The 21,944-nt window shown below is 37.4% G+C and overlaps 1 protein-coding gene across 1 annotated transcript in view; it reads right to left on the bottom strand.

Moving 5' to 3' along the window:
* Positions 1-21,944, bottom strand: part of LOC124279291 (leucine-rich repeat serine/threonine-protein kinase 2-like) — a 63,130-nt gene that overhangs the window by 40,857 nt on the left and 329 nt on the right. Inside the window, exons 2-8 of the mRNA XM_046715106.1 lie at positions 21,641-21,814; positions 19,897-20,166; positions 18,232-18,375; positions 16,551-16,669; positions 14,868-14,898; positions 2,193-2,410; positions 955-1,065 (exon numbers count right to left, since the gene is read on the bottom strand). Of these exons, the coding sequence (XP_046571062.1) occupies positions 955-1,065; positions 2,193-2,410; positions 14,868-14,898; positions 16,551-16,669; positions 18,232-18,375; positions 19,897-20,166; positions 21,641-21,814 (1,067 nt within the window). The remainder of the gene's footprint in view (positions 1-954; positions 1,066-2,192; positions 2,411-14,867; positions 14,899-16,550; positions 16,670-18,231; positions 18,376-19,896; positions 20,167-21,640; positions 21,815-21,944) is intronic.

Genomic DNA, 21,944 nt, shown 5'->3' with positions numbered 1-21,944 from the left:
AGTGTGACATGGAATGTAATGGAGCTCACCTGGTTGTGATTGAGAGTGACAAGGAATGGAATGAGCTCACCTGGTTGTGACTGAGAGTGACAAGGAATGTAATAGAGCTCACCTGGTAGTGACTGAGTGTGACAAGGAATGTAATGGTGCTCACCTGGTTGTTATTGAGAGTGACAAGGAATGTAATGGAGCTCACCTGGTTGTGACTGAGAGTGACAAGGAATGTAAATGAGCTCACCTTGTTGATACTGAGAGTGACAAGGAATGTAATAGAGCTCACCTGGTAGTGACTGAGTGGGGCAAGGAATGTAATGGAGCTCACCTGGTTGTGATTGAGAGTGACAAGGAATGTAATGGAGCTCACCTGGTAGTGACGGAGTGTGACAAGGAATGTAATGGAGCTCACCTGGTTGTGATTGAGTGTGACAAGGAATGGAATGGAGCTCACCTGGTTGTGACTGAGAGTAACAAGGAATGTAATGGAGCTCACCTGGTTGTGATTGAGAGTGACAAGGAATGTAATAGAGCTCACCTGGTAGTGACTGAGTGGGGCAAGGAATGTAATGGAGCTCACCTGGTTGTGATTGAGAGTGACAAGGAATGTAATGGAGCTCACCTGGTTGTGACTGAGTGTGACAAGGAATGTAATGGAGCTCACCTGGTTGTGATTGAGAGTGACAAGGAATGTAATGGAGCTCACCTGGTTGTGATTGAGAGTGACAAGGAATGTAATGGAGCTCACCTGGTTGTGACTGAGAGTGACAAGGAATGTAATGGAGCTCACCTGGTTGTTACTGAGAGTGACAAGGAATGTAATAGAGCTCACCTGGTAGTGACTGAGTGGGGCAAGGAATGTAATGGAGCTCACCTGGTTGTGATTGAGTGTGACAAGAAATGTAATGGAGCTCACCTGGTAGTGACTGAGAGTGTGACAAGGAATGTAATGGAGCTCACCTGGTTGTGACTGAGATCGAGAGAGATAAGTGCAGTACACTCTACGAATTCATGTGGAAATGATTTCAGATTGTTGTATCGTATATCCACATACTGTAGACTTGGGAAGTGCTGGAACAGGAATGGGGGAATGCATTAGGCAGTTGTATCCTACAACCTTCCATTACAAGAGACAGTTGCAAACATTATGGATATAGTCAGACTCAATAACACACATTTTCAACATGTAACAAGTGACACACTGACATACCTGTCATATTTTATGCAGAGCTCCAGATAAGATTTAGCTCATGTGGGTACTGTACCCACTGTATTTTTTTTTAGTGGGTATTATGAATGTTGAGTGGGTATTTCATTTTCCGTTACCCACTGCTTTCAAATATGTGCGTATTTCAGTCATTTTACTCAACTAAGTATTATGTCATTGAGTAAGTTTGCTAAGCAGGTATGTTCTGCCTTATGTCATACCTAATCAACACCAACTTAAACATAATGGAAATGATTTCATAAAAAATCACTCATCCTATACTGACAGTACAACACTTGTCCTATACTAACAGTACAACTTGATAGCAATCGATGTCTTTTTCATTACGCAAGTGATTTTTATAAATATATTCCGTACGCATTTTTTTAAAACTTTTTGCGTATCTAACATTTTAAATGCGTAATTGGTACGCAACAGTTATTTTTCAATGCGTAATTGGAAATTTTATTTGCGTATTTTACCCGGATACGCAGCTTATCTGGGCCTCTGTTATGTCAAGGTTAACTCCCAGACTCAGCACTAGCCAACCAATATTCTAGATATATGGTGATGGTCTGTAAATAATCGAATCTGGACCAGACAATCCAGTGATCCACAGCAGCAGATTTGAACGCGTATAACAACATTGTCATGCTTGATTATCTCACGTCTGAATACCTGGAACTCAGTTTCAGTCTTGTGGCCACTGTAGTCAGTATGAATTCTCATGGAACTCCAACCAATCTTTGATTTAAGCCACAATCCTAACTAGGAAACCTTCCTGCCTAATACGCAGCTCATGCAGTCTACCTTTGTCTCCTGATGCAGCACAAAAACACCAAGCACTCACTCACTCACTCACTTGCTCTGATATTTACACAATTCACAGGCTGACCTCACAACTCAATGATTGCTAACTGTAGCATAAAGCTACAATCACTCACTCACTATTCCACATAATGGTCACCTTCCAAACTTGACCCTGACTGACCTTGAAGAGTTTGCTGGTGAGTGTCTCCAGCTGGTTGTAGCTGAGGTCGAGTTTCTGGAGGCGAGCGAAGCAGGCCAGTAATTGTTCCTTTGCCTCCAGAAGATGGGACAAGGAACCAATCTTGTTCTGGGACACATCCAGACATGTCATATGGAAATCCCGCTTGAAAGATGGCATCGACTGCAAGCCTGGGAGGTTTTCAGTGCTGGTATCCATCTCTGAAATTCATGACAATATCTAAAAATAGACACTTGTATAGGCAAACATAGGCTTGCAATGGTTAAAACTGCTCTTCCATGAGTTGACACAAGTTACTTGTTCAAGGCAATCATCCAGTTACCAAGAAAGTTGTTTTGGTTCAGGCAAACCGAAGATATTCTAATGCATTCATTTTCTTTAAAATGCCTAACTCACCAGTTCTACTTTAGCCATCTATCTGTCCTTTTGTCAGAAACATGGCTGAAATAGTGTCCTAAACTAAAACTTGCTACGATGTGTTTTTTGTAATTTGTGATATCATTGATTGAGTGATAATTATTATGGGTCACAATGTTTCAAGTTTTGAGTGTGGGTTGTGGATCTCATCTCACATCATGTATGTTCAATGGCAGTAGTATTTTTTAGCGGTACGCCTTTTTGACAGTGCTTCAGAGTTGCCTCCCTTGGCTGGTTGCTTATCGTGTTGACTTCTTCACGTTGTGGAGTTTTCCACAGATTTCCATTATTTCTGAGTGGATGGTGATGCTGCCTGCCTTTACTAGAATGCTCGAGAAATGTGTAAGAGCTATATAAAGGCTGGTTGTTGTGTTGTGCGAGACGGAATCACACACAGACTTTTTACATGACTGGAGTTATACACATCTGTCTGCATTTGTGACTCAATTGCATTGTACTAGATATCTGTATTGTCATTCATTGTAGCTTGTTCATTGTTTGTTCAATATATTATTGAATATTTTAGACTTGTCTGTGTTCTATCAAAGGGGACTTATAAACCTTTTGTCACGTTCTAACAAACTGACATTGGTAGTGTGTATTCTGGAACTTTATAAAATTTGTGTATCAGTTCATTATTTGACAATGATATGACTCACTATTATGCTAGCATACTGAAGAAAAATTTGTATATCAGTGATTTTTGGTGATATGTCCAAAATAACTGCCCAGCACTATGCTAGCATACTGAAGAAAAACAGTGATTTTGGTGATATGTCCAAAAAAGCCCAGCCCCGTGAAGTGACTCAAAGTCAAACCTATTGCCAAGAAAACAGAAATAGTATATGCTAAATATACATTGCTTGCAAAATGTATGTGTGCAAAGTTTATATCGAACAGTTCCACAGATAATTAAACCATTGTGAACAAAGCCAAAGTTAAACTTGTAGACACAAGTAGGCAACTGGTCTTTATGAGCGCAAAGTTTCATATCAGTATTGGACAAGATCCTGGTAAACACACCACCTCATACATACTAAAGGCACAATTTCACGATTTTCAAGAATATTTTGGCCTATATTATATATATTGGGGCATATGCACTCACTTTAGCTTCCTATTGATGCAATAAAAGACTTATTATACCTTATGACATGCCTGAAATTGAAACTCTGAGGCGAAGAGCTTCGATATTTGCACTTGCCATATATGGAATGTAAACAATTGCGAAAACTGCCGCACACTGTGTTGTCGGTGTTTGCCGAACTGGTTTCAATCACAAGTTGCGCGTGTTTTTTTGTCTAGAACTGAGTTCTGTCTCCAAAGGAGTTATAGGATATTCATAGAGTACTCCAAGGTAGATAACTCTCAGGGGTTCGCTTGAAATAATGTTCTGCCAGCAGAGGGCGCTAGAGTTGATTTAATGCAGCTTTGCATTAATTCATTCGAACTTTTTGATTTAATATTTTAATCTAAATATGTAATGTTTTATGGAACAAATTATATGGTAGCTTCCCTGAGGGCTGATGGTTAGAATTATTGAGAGAAATGCATTATTTATACCTAGAGAAGTGTGGTGTGAAATAGTGCCTTCAATAAAATGTTCAAATCTAACCCAGTAATCACCTAGTAGGTCATGGTGCACAGTATGTACATCATGACCCCAGTATCAGTCTATGTATCGATACATGAGGTATGAATCTCTTGACATCCCTGTCAGTTGAATCAAACATGGTTAGAGATGCAAAGAATGTCCTGGTTTACTGGTAGGCCACAATTTGAGGGAGTGAGTTAATAATATTTAACGTCACATTGGCAATATCTCAGACATATTGTGACGCCACAATTTGAAATACCAATGGAAATATTATGAAATTCAGTTTGCACTACCACCATCTATAGTGTAATAAAGTACAATTTTGCCCTGAACTATTATAGTCAAAGTATGAGGATGCTTGCTCGTGATGGTATCGCGAACTGTATGTCTTTTCTAAGATGCTGATTTTAATACCTTCCATGATTAATTATGATTAATCTAAGGCAGACAACAAACAGAAAAACGACAGTGTCAGTGACCTAAATTAACAATCTTAGCTCAGGGCTAACTGACTTGCTGTTCTATTGATACAAACTAAGTCAAGAAACACATGACAAGGGCCATAACTCTGTAACAAACAGTAACACTGTTTCCATTTTCAAACTCCATCAAGGAATTCATGTCCTGAAAACAAATATCACATTTCATTTCATTTATTATCTATAATGGTTTCTGAAAAAATCTGTCCCCCTCATCTCGGTCGGACAGATGGACGGACAGAGCTCAATGCAATATCCCCCTCCCACTTGATGGCGGGGGGATAATAACAACAACATGGAAGAGGTCACGGATGTCTTAGGGTGATGACATTGCTTGACTGATATTTCAGTTATAATCAGTCACATTTGTGAAACCTTGGGCTGCCAAAGAGATAAACATGGAATTCCAGATATCTGACATCTTTCAGACACCTGTTATTAAGATAAACATGTGTAACTATGACATACTTGAAGTACTACTATCATGTCCACAGTGGGTTGATGAATATTGTTTTATGCCTGTGTACGTCAATAGCTCTAAGCCATGGGAAGTTTGTTACTCCGTATTATTTCATTTAAAAGTATGTCCATGTGTCATGTTTTCAGATATTCCATTTCTTCTGAACAACTATTCCAGGAATCTGCGTAAACTTACTGCCGACAGATGCAACTCAAATGAAACGCGAATGTTCAGTAGGACACATCGTGAATTTCAAATGACACATATTACAGTTCTTGTCTGTAAGTACTAGCAGACACAGATAATGTGATGCGGCATGTTTAATACAGATGTTGGAAAAGATGAATTGCTATTTATGTTATTAACTAAGGTCTAAGACACTTTCTTGCAAGTTCTTTGTGGACGTGTAATGTTTCCATGGAGTAGAGAACAGAGTGACGGCCCTGACCAGAAAATATCTGACTCTAATGGCAGATACACACACATTAACACACTAAACCACTATATATATATATATATATATATATATGGGAACTAGTCTTGATTACAACCCTTTTCACGTCACTACTTTTCCAAAACAGAAAATCTTACGTTAAAATTCTCAAAAATAGCCAGCCATGATAAACGTTCAAATAACATAACTTTTAATGTTTACAGATTGAAGATAAGAGACAGTTTTACATTAGTAATTAAAATTCATTCAAATTTGTCAAAACACTTAGGAATGCATGTGGGACAGGAAGAAAGAATATTTTGAAAGGGGATTAAACATAAATATTTGTCATTAAGTGATATTTGTGTCAAGAAACTTACATGGCTGATACATATGCTGACATATAGAGTACATCATACTACTCTGCGTGCTTGTTGCAATGATAGATCAAGTTCACTGACAAATAACAATCTCTGAACTAAAAAAACCCTGTACATTTCACAAACACTAGTGTCGCATCAAGCAGTCTACTCTACTCATAATTTTATCACCTAAAATTATACAATATATTTCCCCCCTGACAAATCATAATTCCCGACACAATACATTTATTAGTCAATACAAAATTCTTCTTGAAAAATCCTGGATCAAATAATAAATATGTTGAGTAGGGTATGCCGACTAAACCTAAATCAATAAATCTGGACATTTGAAGTCAATACTTGATCAGACTAATCTAATCAATGAGAAATATAGTAATAACTTACAGAGTTAAGAGAATTATTTCCTCCAATAAATCCTGATATACTAATTACAGCTGCAGCTATCAACAAGGTTAAACATGCATGTGTCGATCCATGTATCGATTTCCAACCAATCAAAAGCCTTCGTGATTTAATAGGGGTGATATAAACAGTTAAATGATCATTTTCAAATATATATCCATGGTTTAAGAATTTTAAACATCAAAGGGGACTATCTATTTTTATGAAAAGTGCTAAACTTAAAGTTTTGATTAAAGGAAAAATACATATATTCTAAAGATTAACATCATAACCATCAACACCATCTGTTTTATATTTGCATGAACAAAACTAAGAAGTAGCTCAAATTTCTTCTATTGAGTTTACTGTTTTAAATATCAATAGTGAATCACGTCTCTATGATGTTTCTAAAGGAGAGATACAAATCCTTAAGAAGCAATGGGCAATAAATAAAAAAGTTATTACACACACATATTATATGATAAGTTTTCACTTATGAGAGAATTCATATTACACTTTTACAAATTTCTATAAGTAATTTTCCACAAACACAGAAAATCAAATTAGTATGATCACTAAGTAAAATAACGCCGTAGTCATTATTTTGAAATTAAAAATATGTTCTCTCTACAAAATTATATGATTTCGTCTCTACATAAACAACATATTTTTAAGAAATAAGTTCTTTTTAACATCTGCAATTTGTTTTGCTAGGTTATAAAACTTAACATCACGATATCCACAATTTTATCATTGCATATGACAAGTTTTCTGCCAACAAACATTTATTCATGTAAAACACAACTCCTACACTATTAAACTGTCATAGGGCATTCATCTATAAAGAGAAATGAATTTCAAGATGGTCCCTCTGCTTCCTACAGTAGTACGCTACTTGATATGAATGAAAGAGGCTGCTATCTACTGATTTCATCCCACAGCTGCTCATCCAGCAAACATCAGTGAGGGGCGTAGTGATCAGGTGGCAACCCTATAGGTGTGCATCAGTGAACTGCATGGGTTCACTTCCAAGGCCACAACAAGGTAAGGGGCATTTTTTAAAACTTTTTTTTTTACCATTCCTGCCCAAAACACCTTGAAACCTATTTCCTCATATCATTGCATTTCTCCCTGAAAATGAAGAAAATTGCTAGAAATGTTTCCATGTTGATTTGATGAAATAATCATCATAATTCAGAAAATGTATATTTCATCTGAATTACATCTATTCATGCTGAGAAAAATGTTGTTGTTTTTAAATTTTAAACAAATTACTTCAACACTTTTTCTTCCATGTCACTTTCATAAACTTTGAGAATGAAAATCTAATATTTAATTATATGTGGTTTAAACATGGAAAAACAATACCATGGCTCTCTGAAGGGTTTCTCTCGACCTTCTTTTTTACATGAAAAAGTATAACTGTATCTAATATAAGAAACAAAAAAAGGAGAAATGTAACTTCATGTCAAAATACCTGGTGGGTGTTTTCCTTTCAAAGCAATCCTTATTGCCATTGAGACATTATATTCCTTCGAATACTGGACTTTCAATTTTAATGTTGTCAGATCTATAAACCATCCAGACAGGGTAAGACCAAAGTTATAAAATAAACTGCATGAAGTGTCTGAGCTTTTAGTAGAGATTACAAAGATCTAAAGTAAAAACATTGTCTTATTCATGGAAAAATTCATGGAAAAAATCATTCCTCAGTGACTGGCACAGGCTTGAGGTTAGTCCTTGATTAGAATGTACATATATACAAAACATCACGTCATAGTGCACACTGCATGTAAACAACACATTTATCAGGCGGTAAATGTCGGACTAAGGAATTAATGTGGTACAATATGCAGAGAAATTGAGAATGGATTACTTTCTTTATACATTGTACCATATGGGGAGTAGAACCCAAGTATTCTGATGAGCAAACAGTTTAACCACTGTGCCATATCGTGAACTGAACCTAGGTCTTCAGCATGTCAAGCGAACACTTGAACCAGAGTGCCATGTATGAACCCAGGCTATATATAGGCTACCTTATAATCCCTACATTGGGCAGAGTGAGTGAGTGAGTTGCCTTGAAACACTGCTACCAAAGAAATGGCTTGGCTGAGACATTACATCTGCCTCCAACTGTGTTTCGAAACAAATATATCTCTTAAATATTTTTCTATATTTGTAAGCAGTAGAATAGCTACAGTGCTGCAAAACAGTTTTATGAGGATGTGTTTTTGTTAATAATAATGTCACATTAATTAACTTTTAGTTATTATGGGTCACAAGTTTACAGCACTGAGTTTTGTTCTCGCATCTTGAACTTAGGCTATGAAATTTCACCTTTTAAGAGTAAGTTAGAGTTACATTCCCTTTGTTGTGCTTCCGGTTTTCAGTACGATGCTGTAAGCTGTGAGATGATCCTGGTTTGGCGTGCATTTTGCTAGAAAAGTCTAGAACTGTATAATAGGTATATAAGGGGCAGGGGTGGAAATAACCAATTGCCCGACGTCTGTGTCCAGTGTTTTTTTCTGTCGGGCAAACAAATTTGTATATCACACTGTACCGGTGTCCAGTTGACTTTCCAATGTTAATTATGTTGGGTTTTTTTTTAAATCAACAAGAAAACGAACGGTATAGTGGAAAAATTATCAGGGCAAGCGATGTTACATGTGCTAGTGTACCGGAGTACACTGAGAAATGTAACTTCATGTCAAAATACCTGGTGGGTGTTTTCCTTTCAAAGCAATCCTTATTGCCATTCAGACATTATATTTCTTCGAATACTGGATTTTCGATTTTAATGTTGTCAGATCTATTAACCATCCAGACAGGGTAAGACCAAAGTTATAAAATAAACTGTGTGAAGTCCAGTATTCTCTATCTATCTCCATCACCCTGCTAGTGTACCGGAGTACACTAGCAATTTTAAAGTTATTTCCACCCCTGAGGGGTGGTTGTTGAGACGTATGACAGGACTACCACTTTGGATTTACACTCATCTGTCTGCTAACATCAACATTTCAAGACCAACCACTCACGAGGCCTCATCTACATTGATCGGTCAACAATCTTCAATCAGTACATCTGTTTACCAGAAATATCAAGACTTTGGTGAGTTAATATTTAAGATTTGTGACCCAATATTTTAGACTAGTGCTCCAATTGTATTGTACTGGGAATCTGTACTGTCATTCATTGTAACCTTAATTGTTGATATATTATTGAATATTATAAACTTGTCTGTGTCATATTCTGCTGGTTTAAAGGGGACTCACAAGACCATTGTCACGGTAATTTCTAAACCGTAACAACACACTTAACTGAAAAATAACATGCTGTGTTTCAGGCAATTGTGCCACCAAATGACTATTTTCTTGTCAATCACTGGATTCTCTGGTTTGTTCACAGATCGCCATCGCAGGGAAGAAGTACAGTGCTACCTGATTGGGACATACTAAGACTTTTGTGAAAACCAGGTGTCAACTCTTATTTTCAGTGATCTATTTGTATAATTTTCACAGCCTTTTTGCCTTTAAATCCAACAAAAACTATTTGGGTTGATAAACAAGATAGATCAATATATTGTGTTGACATCTTACATGGTTCCAACAGCCAACTTAGTGTAACCTTCCATCACCATGAAGATGCCATGTAAATCATCTGTCCCCGTTCACAATTTGTATTAGTAAAGTTCACAATATTTGTACTCTGTTCAATCCTAGTTATCACTAGTTCTCGGTGTTCCTACTGCACAGACTTAAATGCTTAAACATTATCTTGGAAGTTTAAAAACTTTTAACTTACAAACCAAAATGAAAAGCATTCTGGCCGATCTGCTGTACCCAGCGGAGTGAATGTGTTTAGAAAGTTCAAATTAAGTACACAATAAATATAAGTGTTTGATAAAAACTATACATTATAAAAATATTCATGCCCATGTTGAACGACAACCACACTTATTGACAGATAAAGAGCAACATGATGATATATGGAACAGGTTGATCTCATCATGTTTGTTTGATTGACATTCAGAACCTCTCTGGTGTGAATCACTCAAGGCCATTCTACTTTATATACTACTCAAAGATAGCACTTCATGTTACTGGGGGGTAGTAAGCCTAGTGGTTAAAGCATTCGCTCGTCACACCGAAGACCCGGGTTTGATTCCCCACATGGGTACAATGTGTGAAGCCCATTTCTGGTGTCCCCAGCCGTGATATTGCTGGAGTATTGCTAAAAGAGGAGTAAAAAACAACTCACTCACTCACACACTCATATTACTGGGACTGTAGCTGATCGGTCATGGCACCACACGTTCCACACCAAACACCTGCCATTGTTAACACGATCTAATTATCTGAGGAAACAATGGTCCAGCAACATGAGTCATGATTACAATGTCACTTTGTACAACTTATACTGTACAGATGTACGTGCTTCACACAAGTGTACCAAGTCACTTCATGGATCAGAACCATCACGAGCATGTCAAGTGCTTTAATCTTCATGACATACTTCACGCAGATCAGCATCCACAGCTTGTTGATATCAACCAGCTCACATGTGTGCCCCGTGCTGATCTGTTTCACTGACGAACCAAATTGCATGAGTTCAGTATTTGCAATACTTCAACTGATAACAGATAAATGTTTTTATAAAGATTCTTTTTAAATTTGAAATGTGTCATAAACATTATCAGTTGAACAACCGAATAGATTTTATCACAAGTCGGTCAGAAATACACGCGGACTAGTCTTTTATCTCGGCCAGATGAGTTGTGTACACACAAAACCTCTCAAACACAATGAGAAGAAATGGTTTCATCAATTTCAGATTTGAAATAAGCAAGCTGACCCAAATTTATTCTATTTTTTTCTAACAACATTTTTGTGGAGATGGTCTTGGGATCAAAACAGGAATGAAAGATGGCAACCAGAGACACCGGACTAAAAATGTAAAATTTAACTTGTGAACAGCAGAGTGTTAAAAGTACATTTCAAGCCCCTGGCAACAAAGACACTGTACACACAGTGTAGGGTGTGTGTACCATGGATTACAGCCTTAAAGACTGGCGATGGTCCCACAGAGAAGAATACCCAAATTTGGAAATGGGGAAAAGGGGAAAAGTTCATTGAAACAACAGGAAGAAACACTGATTGTTTTTTTTGCCTGACACTAACACATGGCAAGGGGTCATACATAAGTGGTCATATCTACGTATGTAGAGTTGTAAACATAAGTTTCCTATCAGAAACAGGTTCTGTAGCTCACCTACATGGCTTCCATAATTGGCTCACAGATTAAATCAAATTTTAACTGACACATTGTTACATCTATACGTCTGAATAACCTTTAAAACAAGTTCATGGAGCTATTAACTGGACTGATATCTTGTGAGGTTTGTCACTGCTACCAGTATTTACACATTATGAGGAATTGCTGAAAAGGGAAAAATATATATTATAAGCAGTTCAGTTGTGAGGTTCCTAATTATAGAGTTGACCAAATAGACCTGATAAATTCAAGTATTTATCTATGACATTTAATATTATCAAACTCTGATAACATAAGCAAGTTAAGTCAGTTAAAGAAATGTGCAGTGCTATTGTATTCACCACAGTTGCGGTCATTGGTCATTTCTGTTACTGATTGTCTTGTTCTTAGTTACAAGATTAAAATTAAAGATTAAGATTACAAGTAAAAAGCTAAGATCTAACATTTGAAACCCAATTACAACTGGTCTTACCATTATCATCAAGAGTTTTTAATAAATTATAGCATTGATAAGGATATCGTTGTAGTTCCATCTTTAGTAATTTACACCAGTATTTAACCACTCTAACTTGGCTGAGAATGAAAAGAGGATAACACCCTGGGTCGCCTAAAATGGCCTTATTTGAAGCAAACTTCCCAACCCATAAAAAAGCGTTTAAAATAAAATGATTGGACTTTTTGTATTGCCTCATTATATTTAGTGCCCCATATCTCTGCACCATATAACAAAATCGGTGCAATTTTACCATGAAAAATAGAACATGCTGTAGAAAATGGAACAGTTACAAGTTTTGTTAAAAATATATATAAATAACAGCTTTAGATGCTTGACGTTCTAATTGCTTACAAGATACTGACCATGCTAGTCTAGAAGATATAACTAATCCTAAATACTTATAATATGTCTTAATTTCTAAAGGAACATTGTCATATGTGTTCATGTTTAGCAATTTTTCCTCCATTTCTGAATACAATGACATTTGTTTTTTGTAAGTTGACTTCTAAACCCCATTTCTTGCAAAAGAAAGACAGTACATTTAATTGTTTCTGCAGGCCATTAACAGTATATGAAAACATGACAACATCATCAGCAAAAAAGAAGTAACATTAAGTCAACAATATCCTGTGTCACAAATACACCATAACTACACTCATTATATACTCTGTTACAAGTTCATTATTGAAAAAGATAAATAAAGCTGGGCTTAATATGCAACCCTGTCTCACACCACTAGAAGTGGAAAACCCTTCAGTTCTACCAGATGAAGGTTTAAGACAAAGTCTTTACAGAAGAATACATATTTCTAATGACCTTATACAATTTTCCATGACAGCCTTTAGTAAGCAGTACATACAACAATTTTTTTCTATCAAGGTAATCAAAAGCTTTCTTAAAATCGATAAAAGCACAATAAAATCTGCCTTTTGGCTTACATAAATATTTTGAACACAATGCTTGCAAAATGAATAGATTATCAACTGTTGAGTAATTTTGGCGGAAACCAGCTTGATACTCTGACATAAGATCATTTACATCTAAGCAAATTCTAAGATGCTTTTCTATAACAATAGTGAACAATTTACCTGTAACATTCAGAATGGAAATACCTCTATAATTGTTGGGGTCAGAACGTTTACCCAAAATCATACCTTATATTCCATGATTCTGGAAAATCGCCAATATTTAAGATACGATTAAAAAGAAGTTTCAAATAACGTACAATGAAATTTCCCGACATCTTGAAAACTTCAGGGGGTACTCCATCCTCACCTGCAGATTTACCACATTTTAATTTTTCAGAGCATCTACTATTTCTCTATCTGTTATTTCACCTGACAAAAGATCATCCGTGAAAGACAAATCATTACAATCTTCACAAGAATGTGAATTAATATACTGGGAAACAAAAGAATCAAAATTGTTTACATCAACATTTTCAACTTTCGGATTTAACAAATTATTGAAATAATCGTACCAAATATCAGGAGACATCGAATAACTTGGAACATTTCCACGTATAACTTTCTTTAATGTCTTCCAAAAACTCTTACAATCTCCATGTTCAGCAGACCTCTTTATATCATCACATATTTTGGTATTATAAGAACGCTTTTTCTTTTCACAACATTATTTATATTCATTTTTGGCATCCCCATACAATTGTAAGTTTAAATCACATTTAAATTTTCTGAATTTGTTCAACAGAAAATATTTTCTGTCTTACAACAGTGTTGATGTTTTCCTCCAGTAATAAAGTAAATGTGTTAAACATATCTATGACATATTTACTGCGGAGATAACTTTGATATGGAATTTGACAATCCCGAGGAAGCCGGTAACTTATCCTTGAATATGGTTCAATTTTTTGTGAATTCGGAATCTCATTATTACTTACTGATGGGATAATATTCTTAAAACAGCACACCAATGGAAGGTGGTATGACTCAGTGCGTTGCCAAACTTTCCTATCGACAATATTATCAAATATATTTGAAGAAAGAATAAAATAGTCAACAACACTAGATCCAGAATGTGATATGTATGTCATTTTTCGCTGATGTCGTTACGAAACTTGTCGAACTTGTCATTCAACGATGACATCTGAGACTGAATGTGGTGTTTTAGGAGGTCCTGGGTTTGATTCCACGTCTCCAGATACAATGAGTAAAGTCATTATCAACAACAACAGGCAACATCCTACACGCATCCCACCGGGCATCCGTATACTGGGGTAAAACCAACGTGGTCGTCGGCTGTGAGGACAAAAACAGCCAATTCTAGCTCTCCAGAGACTTATATCAACATTCATGGTGAAAATCAAATACTTGGTTTGCTTATCTCTTTGTTGATATGCAAATATGTAGCAAAAGCCCACTCCTTATATCACCATGGTGAGTTTCAATGCGGAGCAAAATCACAAAGCTCTCCATTGATTTTTGGTCGCCATGAAGTGACACTAACTTTTTTCTCAATTTTTTTTTATTGTCACGTGAAGTTTTAGATTTCCATTTTACCCTGCCTCACAATCAAACCCCCTGCATCACAAGACATTGTTGCCCTGAAGAACCTGTACATGAAGACAACTGCAATACAAAATGCAAGGGTATTCAAATGTAACACTTATTAACATACTGTACCTTCAAAATGAATTTGGGTAACATCTGATTCATTCCATATGTTTTAAAATTCCACTTAAAACTCATATACACATATACAACAAACTAGTGCTTACCGGATTCTGACACTGTGCTTCTGTTTGAAACCTGAAAATCAGATATCATGTATCATTAAGAACTGGCACCTATTGACTGTATGCTAATAGTTTTATCTCATATCAGCATGGAAAGAATGAGCCTAAAACATTAATGTCCTTATTTTGATCAACAATGAAACAATGTTGCATAATGGATTTTGCTTTGAACAGTATTCCTTGTATGTTGTGGGTCAGCCTGTCGAAGGAAGCATGGCCAAAGTGATGCAGGTCACAGATGTTTAGTATAGGAGAAAACATGCCCCCGAGGTTTTGGTAGAGAATGTAAAACTTTGGGAGGAGAGAAATCCCGAGGGGCTTTAGCCCTCGGGTTTGGTAGAGAATGAGGATTTCCCTCCTCCCTAGGTTTTACATTCTCTACCAAAACCGAGGGGAAGTGTTTTCCCTAACATATAAACCGTCAATGATGGATAATTATAATGTAGATGATCATTTAATGAAGCTACATAACAATAACTGAAGCGCAAGTAAAATAAATTTAATGACAGTAACTATAAATAGATAATTCAGCCCCAAGGACTTTGTTGGCTCGGTGGCTGTGAGGTAGAGCATCTGCTTATTAACCTGATCTATACGGTTCTAATACTGATTGGGAAAACATTTGCACTTTGAAATTGATCTTGGACGATATTTTTCAATTGATTTCAAACACTCATATATCATTTGAATGTTGATGTTCATATAGAGTTAGGAAAAAATAAAACCTAGATGTTTACTGCTGAGATGAAACAAATTGTGGCTTGGTATTAGGCTGACGAAGCATGAATATCATCGTGGCAAACAGACACAGCGATATGTTTGTGATATGCCCACCAGACTCCACTCTACACAAACTGGGCTACAAGTGTCCCACAGGCTTACTGTTTCATCACAGTGGTTCTGTCCTGCATCACTTACATCTCTACTCTCGCATTACGCTCACATGCTGAGATAAAACTGGTTTACTGCTGAAAGGCATTTTCAGTCCAAGTTACTCACTAACTCTCATCCTAAGAGCTATAGGGAATATGTCACTCATGGCTTCTTCTTCTGGTCAGGATGAGTCCTACCTCTGAGCTACAGAACTACCCTGACTCTGGGAATAAGTCACACATTATCCTTTCTTCTGGGCAGGATGAGTTCTACCTCTGAGCTACAGAACTACCCTGACTCCTGGAATAAATCACACATTATCCTTTCTTCTGGGCAGGATGAGTCCTACCTCTGAGCTACAGAACTACCCTGACTCTGGGAATAAGTCACACATTATCCTTTCTTCTGGGCAGGATGAGTCCTACCTCTGAGCTACATAACTACCCTGACTCTGGGAATAAGTTACACATTATCCTTTCTTCTTGGCAGGATGAGTCCTACCTCTGAGCCACATAACTACCCTGACTCTGGGATCTGCCCTGGGCAGGATGAGTCCTACCTCTGAGCTACATAACTACCCTGACTCTGGGAATAAGTTACACATTATCCTTTCTTCTTGGCAGGATGAGACCTACCTCTGAGCCACATAACTACCCTGACTCTGGGATCTGCCCTGGGCAGGATGAGTCCTATCACAGGGCAGTAGGACCCCGTCCTGCCTCTGGAAATACATTAGTCATGATCTGTGGGAATTACTCAAAAATGTTCTTTCCAAGGTATGTCGAGTCTCACCTCAGAGCTATAGGACTGTCCAGAGTCCGTGAAGGAGTCAGAGAAAGATCTGGTCCCTTGCTGAACATAATCATCACTCTGTTCCTTTTTCACTGGAGAGTATTTTCTCAGCCATTTTCCTGAAAATATGCAAACAATGGGAATTATAGACTGTAAACTCTAATAACAAAGGATTACATGTTCTGACAAATAAATGTTGCCTATGAGCTCATCACTTCAAAACTGGACAGATGATGAGTAGTTGTTGGGGCAATGAATTAATGCAAGGCCCACTGACGTGGCAATTTAATTAGTTTTTCACTGAAGTCAAGGAATATAAATAAACAATGACAATACCCATCTCCACAGTAGATGTCAGCTCCACACTGAGACAATAGTACACTGTCTTATAAGCATGGGTTTATGAATCATTGTAAAATAGTCATCAGTTGGTTGCAACCCAGCACAAACACATGTAAAGGCAAGTCAATCAGTGGCGGCGCGTGGTCCTGTGCTCAAAGCTCAGGTACCAAATCGGTGAAGTTAAGCAGCATCGAGCTCAGAGAGTCCTTGGATGGGTGACAGTGTTTGGCAGCTTGACTCCTGAGAGTTTCTAGGACGTGAGTCCTGCCCCACAACGAAGCACATGTGACACATGTGGTCTCACCTTAGGCAAGTGAGTTTGTTCAAAATTGACTCTGTTCACCCAGCAGAAAATGGGTACCCGGTGCAAAAAGTCATATGACTATAACCTTCTAGCGCCTAACAGGCAGCTTGGGTTATCCGGGGTAATAATGTGCTGTGCCTTGATTGTTAGCTCTATGAGCATGCCTAGTGTGGAGTTTGGCGCTATATAAATGGACACATTATTATTATTAATAATTTATTTAAAAGAAACAAACGCACACATTGTGCAAGTCAACATTGGGATTTGCATCAGGAGTGATTGTTGTCAGTGATGCATCACATAACAAAGGGCACTGACACAGGATCAAGAAAAGATTTTGTTTTGAGCATTGTTGTGATTTAGAAGCTTCCTCTTTTTTTTCAGCCAATAATGACAAAGTGACAGTGAGTGAAATCAGCCAAATAATGCTGATGATTCTGTCTTCTGTTAAACTATCTGGATTGTGTGTGTTGTGTGTAAATGTGTGTACTGTATGCTCTGTGTACTAAGTGTAAATGTATCGACTGTGTGTTAATGTGTGTACTGTGCTGTGTGTAAATGTGTGTACTGTATGCTAAAGTGTGTAAATATGTGTGCTCGTGTGTGTATATGTGTGTACTGTATGCTCTGTGTAGAAAGTGTAAATGTATCGACTGTGTGTAAATGTGTGTACTGTGCTGTGTGTATGTGTGTACTATATGCTCTGTGTAAATGTATCGACTGTGTGTTAATGTGTGTACTGTGCTGTGTGTAAATGTGTGTTGTATGCTAAAGTGTGTAAATATGTGTGCTCGTGTGTGTAAATGTGTGTACTGTATGCTGTGTACTAAGTGTAAATGTATCGACTGTGTGTAAATGTGTGTTGTGTGCTAATGTGTGTAAATATGAGTGCTAATGTGTGTAAATGAGTGCTGGTGTGTGTAAATGTGTGTACTATGTGTAAATGGATATAATGTGTGTTAATGTGTGTACTATGTGTTGTGAATCTATCAATGTTTCAGTGTATGCTGCAAGTGTCAGTGTGTATGGATGTACCTCGAGGCTCATCCAGAGTGTTCCCAACTTTGTCTAGAGAGTTCCTGCGTGGGTCAGAAGGGCTGAAGGGGATATTGGCACCAGTAAGAGTCGTCTGTTTCCATTCTTCCAATTCGACTACAGAGTGTTCAAATACTGGTGTGTCTGAAACAGTTTCCAGAAACATAACATATTGTTTGAAGCAGCATATCTCTGACTAGTAACATAGAAAAACGTTTGGTGCATAGCTTTACTTGACAGTCAGGTCATCGGTCAGTTTGTGGCCTACAGGATGGACAGTATGAAAGTGGCTTGTGTGACGTCAGGTGTTGGCTGAGACTATATCGAGAAGGTCATTGAAAACATTTCTTCAGAAATGGAAAATACTTTTCGCTTGGTGAAAAAAAGTGAAGGAGTTTAGTTTTACACCACACTCAGCAATATTCCAGCTATATGGCGGCTGTCTGTATATAATCGAGTCTAGACCAGACAATCCAGTGATCAACAGCATAAGCATTGATCTACGATGACATGTCTGACCACCCGATCCAGTTAGTCGCCTTCTAGATCACTTCTAACCCGGATCTTCATGGGTATGGACAAAATGAACATGTATATGGGAAGAATAATATTCTTTATGACAGTAACAGATGGCCCACATGTCCAGGCTTTTCCTGTACACAACACATACCTTAGAAAGTAGACAAAAAGTGCATATCACCCATGTTTCACTGTAATAGCAATGTTTTTCTATACATCCTAACACTGTTGGCAAGCAAGTCCAGTCCTTCTTAACAACGGAATAAGGATCTGTTGTTATTACAGCATAATTAAGATGTTGTTATCCATATTCCCTAATATGTTATCTGTCAACCATCAGATCAGAGGAGCGGTGGGGTAACCTATAGTGGTTAAAGTGTTCGCTCATTCCGCGTAAGACCTGGGCCCCGTTCCTCAAGGCGATCGTAGAGCTACGACAGTCGTAAGTCTATGTTAAAGTATAGGAGTTCCGATCAACATAGCGCTACGACAGTCGTAACTCTATGTTAAAGTATAGGTGTTACGATCAACATAGCGCTACGACAGTCGTAAGTCTATGTTAAAGTATAGGAGTTACGATCAACATAGCGCTACGACAGTCACAAGTCTATGTTAAAGTATAGGAGTTACGATCAACATAACGCTACGACAGTCACAAGTCTATGTTAAAGTATAAGAGTTACGATCAACATAGCGCTACGATCGCTTTGAGGAACGGGGCCCTGGGTTCGATTCCTCACAAGGGTACAATGTGTGAAGCCCATTTCTGGTGTCTCCCGCCCATATTGCTAGAATATTGCTAAAAGCGGTGTAAAACTATACTCACTCACTCACTCATTCAAATCAGAAATGTCCATCCAATATACATGTCTTTCAGTTCAAGTGAAAATTGCAGCTAAGATAAACAAGCCTGCCTTTTCTCACTGAGTGTAACACAAGAATCAGGAACTCATACAACTACAGTCAACTGGATGCTGGTATGAACTAGTGTTCATTAAATAACTGTTTTGGTCGTGAGTGTGAACGCTGCAGAGAGAGTAACAATATTCTCTGAGTGACATGTGGACAAATTTAGTTATAAACTTATGATATTTGGATATTATCATACAAATAGGTTTTACATCAGAATAATTATAGAAGTCCTACCTAATAAATTTCCATTTCCAGGACTAGTTGGCACTAAGGCATCATTTCCAAGACCAGGGGGTAGAGACTTGTACTGGTCTGTGACCTGGCTTTGAGCTTTAGTGGTTGGCAGAGACTTTGGAGGTGATGACTTCGTGGGAGATGTCTGATCTGGGCTGGTCGACTGTCCATGTGTCTTCCCAGGACTGGAAACTCGCTTGCCATTTGCGATTCGGAAGATGTTTTTGGGCAAACTACGAGGTCGTTTGGTTTTTATTTCGTGGATGCCCTCTGTGAACACAAAGCCTGTGATTAGGTATGCCAGCGAGTTGCATATGGTTTCATACATCTGTTCATCAACTATTTTGCCCAAATTGTCAACAATTCATATCAGTAATCATAAATAACCTAGCCAATATTGTCAACAATTCATATCAGTAATTATAAATAACCTAGCCAATATTGTCATATATCAGTAATCATAAATAACCTTGCCAATATTGTCAACAATTCATATCAGTAATTATAAATAACCTAGCCAATATTGTCAACAATTCATATCAGTAATTATAAATAACCTAGTCAATATTGTCAACAATTCATATCAGTAATTATAAATAACCTAGCCAATATTGTCAACAATTCATATCAGTAATTATAAATAACCTAGCCAATATTGTCAACAATTCATATCAGTAATCATAAACAACCTAGCCAATATTGTCAACAATTCATATCAGTAATTATAAATCACCTAGCCAATATTGTCAACAATTCATATCAGTAATTATAAATCACCTAGCCAATATTGTCAACAATTCATATCAATAAAATTTTATAAATCACTTAGCAAAAACTCATGTTAAGAGGTACAAGTCAAAATAACAAGTGTTTGCCACTGATATATGGCAATGTCCCCCACCGCTAAAGAATGGAATATCTACATTTACTACTTTTAATTTTTTGGTCAAATACAAGATGCCTGAAATGACTGGTGTCTGCAAAATCGCCCAATGTAGGCTGTCAAATAATTGAAACATTGGGTGCCATGTTTTATGAGATACCGCGTTTAAATCAGTTCGGAAAGTGGTCAATGTGTCGTGGTGACCCTGAAGATAAGGTCAAGGTCACCCAAATCAACTGGTGTCTGGGTAATCCCCCAATGTAGGCTGTCACCAAATTTGAAGACATTGGGTTCCACAGTCCATGAGATATCGTATTAACAAGAGTTTGAACAGTGTTCAAACTGTCGTGGTGACCTTGAAGATAAGGTTAACGGTAATAACCTTTTGCCCATTCTCAAGGCCAGGTCATACTGTAACACCATAATCAAACAACAAGCCCTACTGTCGGCAATCAAAGCGAGCAAGAGAGTTTTTGAAATATTCTTCTTTGATGAGACATCAAGGACAGAAACACATAAAACAGGTTGAATGTTTTTCAAACATGCTGACAGATCTGGTATCATATAGGATAGAAATTGGTAGGGTGTTTTCTAGTTCATTTGAAACCACCAAATGAATTAAATTTTCACGTGACCAAATAAGATTTCATCAGGTGAAGATATTTTTATACTCTTAAAATGCTTGTGTGTTTTCATCTATACAACTCAACTTTTCATAAGGATATTTTTTAAATTTTCAATGAAACGCAGAATGTTTCCAGAAATATGTGATTTTTTAAATAGAATGATATAGGATCTGATTGTTCTTATCAAACATTGAGCGGTATACTTGATCAGCAGTCGTACTGCTTGATTAAGTACCTTCCCATTCCACAGTCTTAGACGTGTCTTTGGTTGCATCTCCACTAAGGCGCCGGTATCGGAAGTAATGATGTCGGTTGATCTCAAGCTGGGAGTCACTCGGGGAGTACCGTAAACGTTTCTGACGCCTCTGTTCACTCCGCTTCAGTTTCTCCACAAGGTGTATCCCAGCTCCTACAACACAAGTCACAGACATTAACCTTGGAAACCTCTCATTGTGTTCATTCCATCTCCTACAACACAAGGCACAGACATTAACCTTGGAAACACCTCATTGTGTTCACTGCGACTGCCTCTTACAACA

The sequence above is a fragment of the Haliotis rubra genome, unplaced genomic scaffold, assembly GCF_003918875.1.
Source record: "Haliotis rubra isolate DU_JTF1 unplaced genomic scaffold, ASM391887v1 Scf1068, whole genome shotgun sequence".
Lineage (NCBI taxonomy): Eukaryota > Metazoa > Mollusca > Gastropoda > Lepetellida > Haliotidae > Haliotis > Haliotis rubra.
Note: the sequence above shows the minus strand (reverse complement) of the source record. Positions and strands in the feature narration are given on the sequence as shown.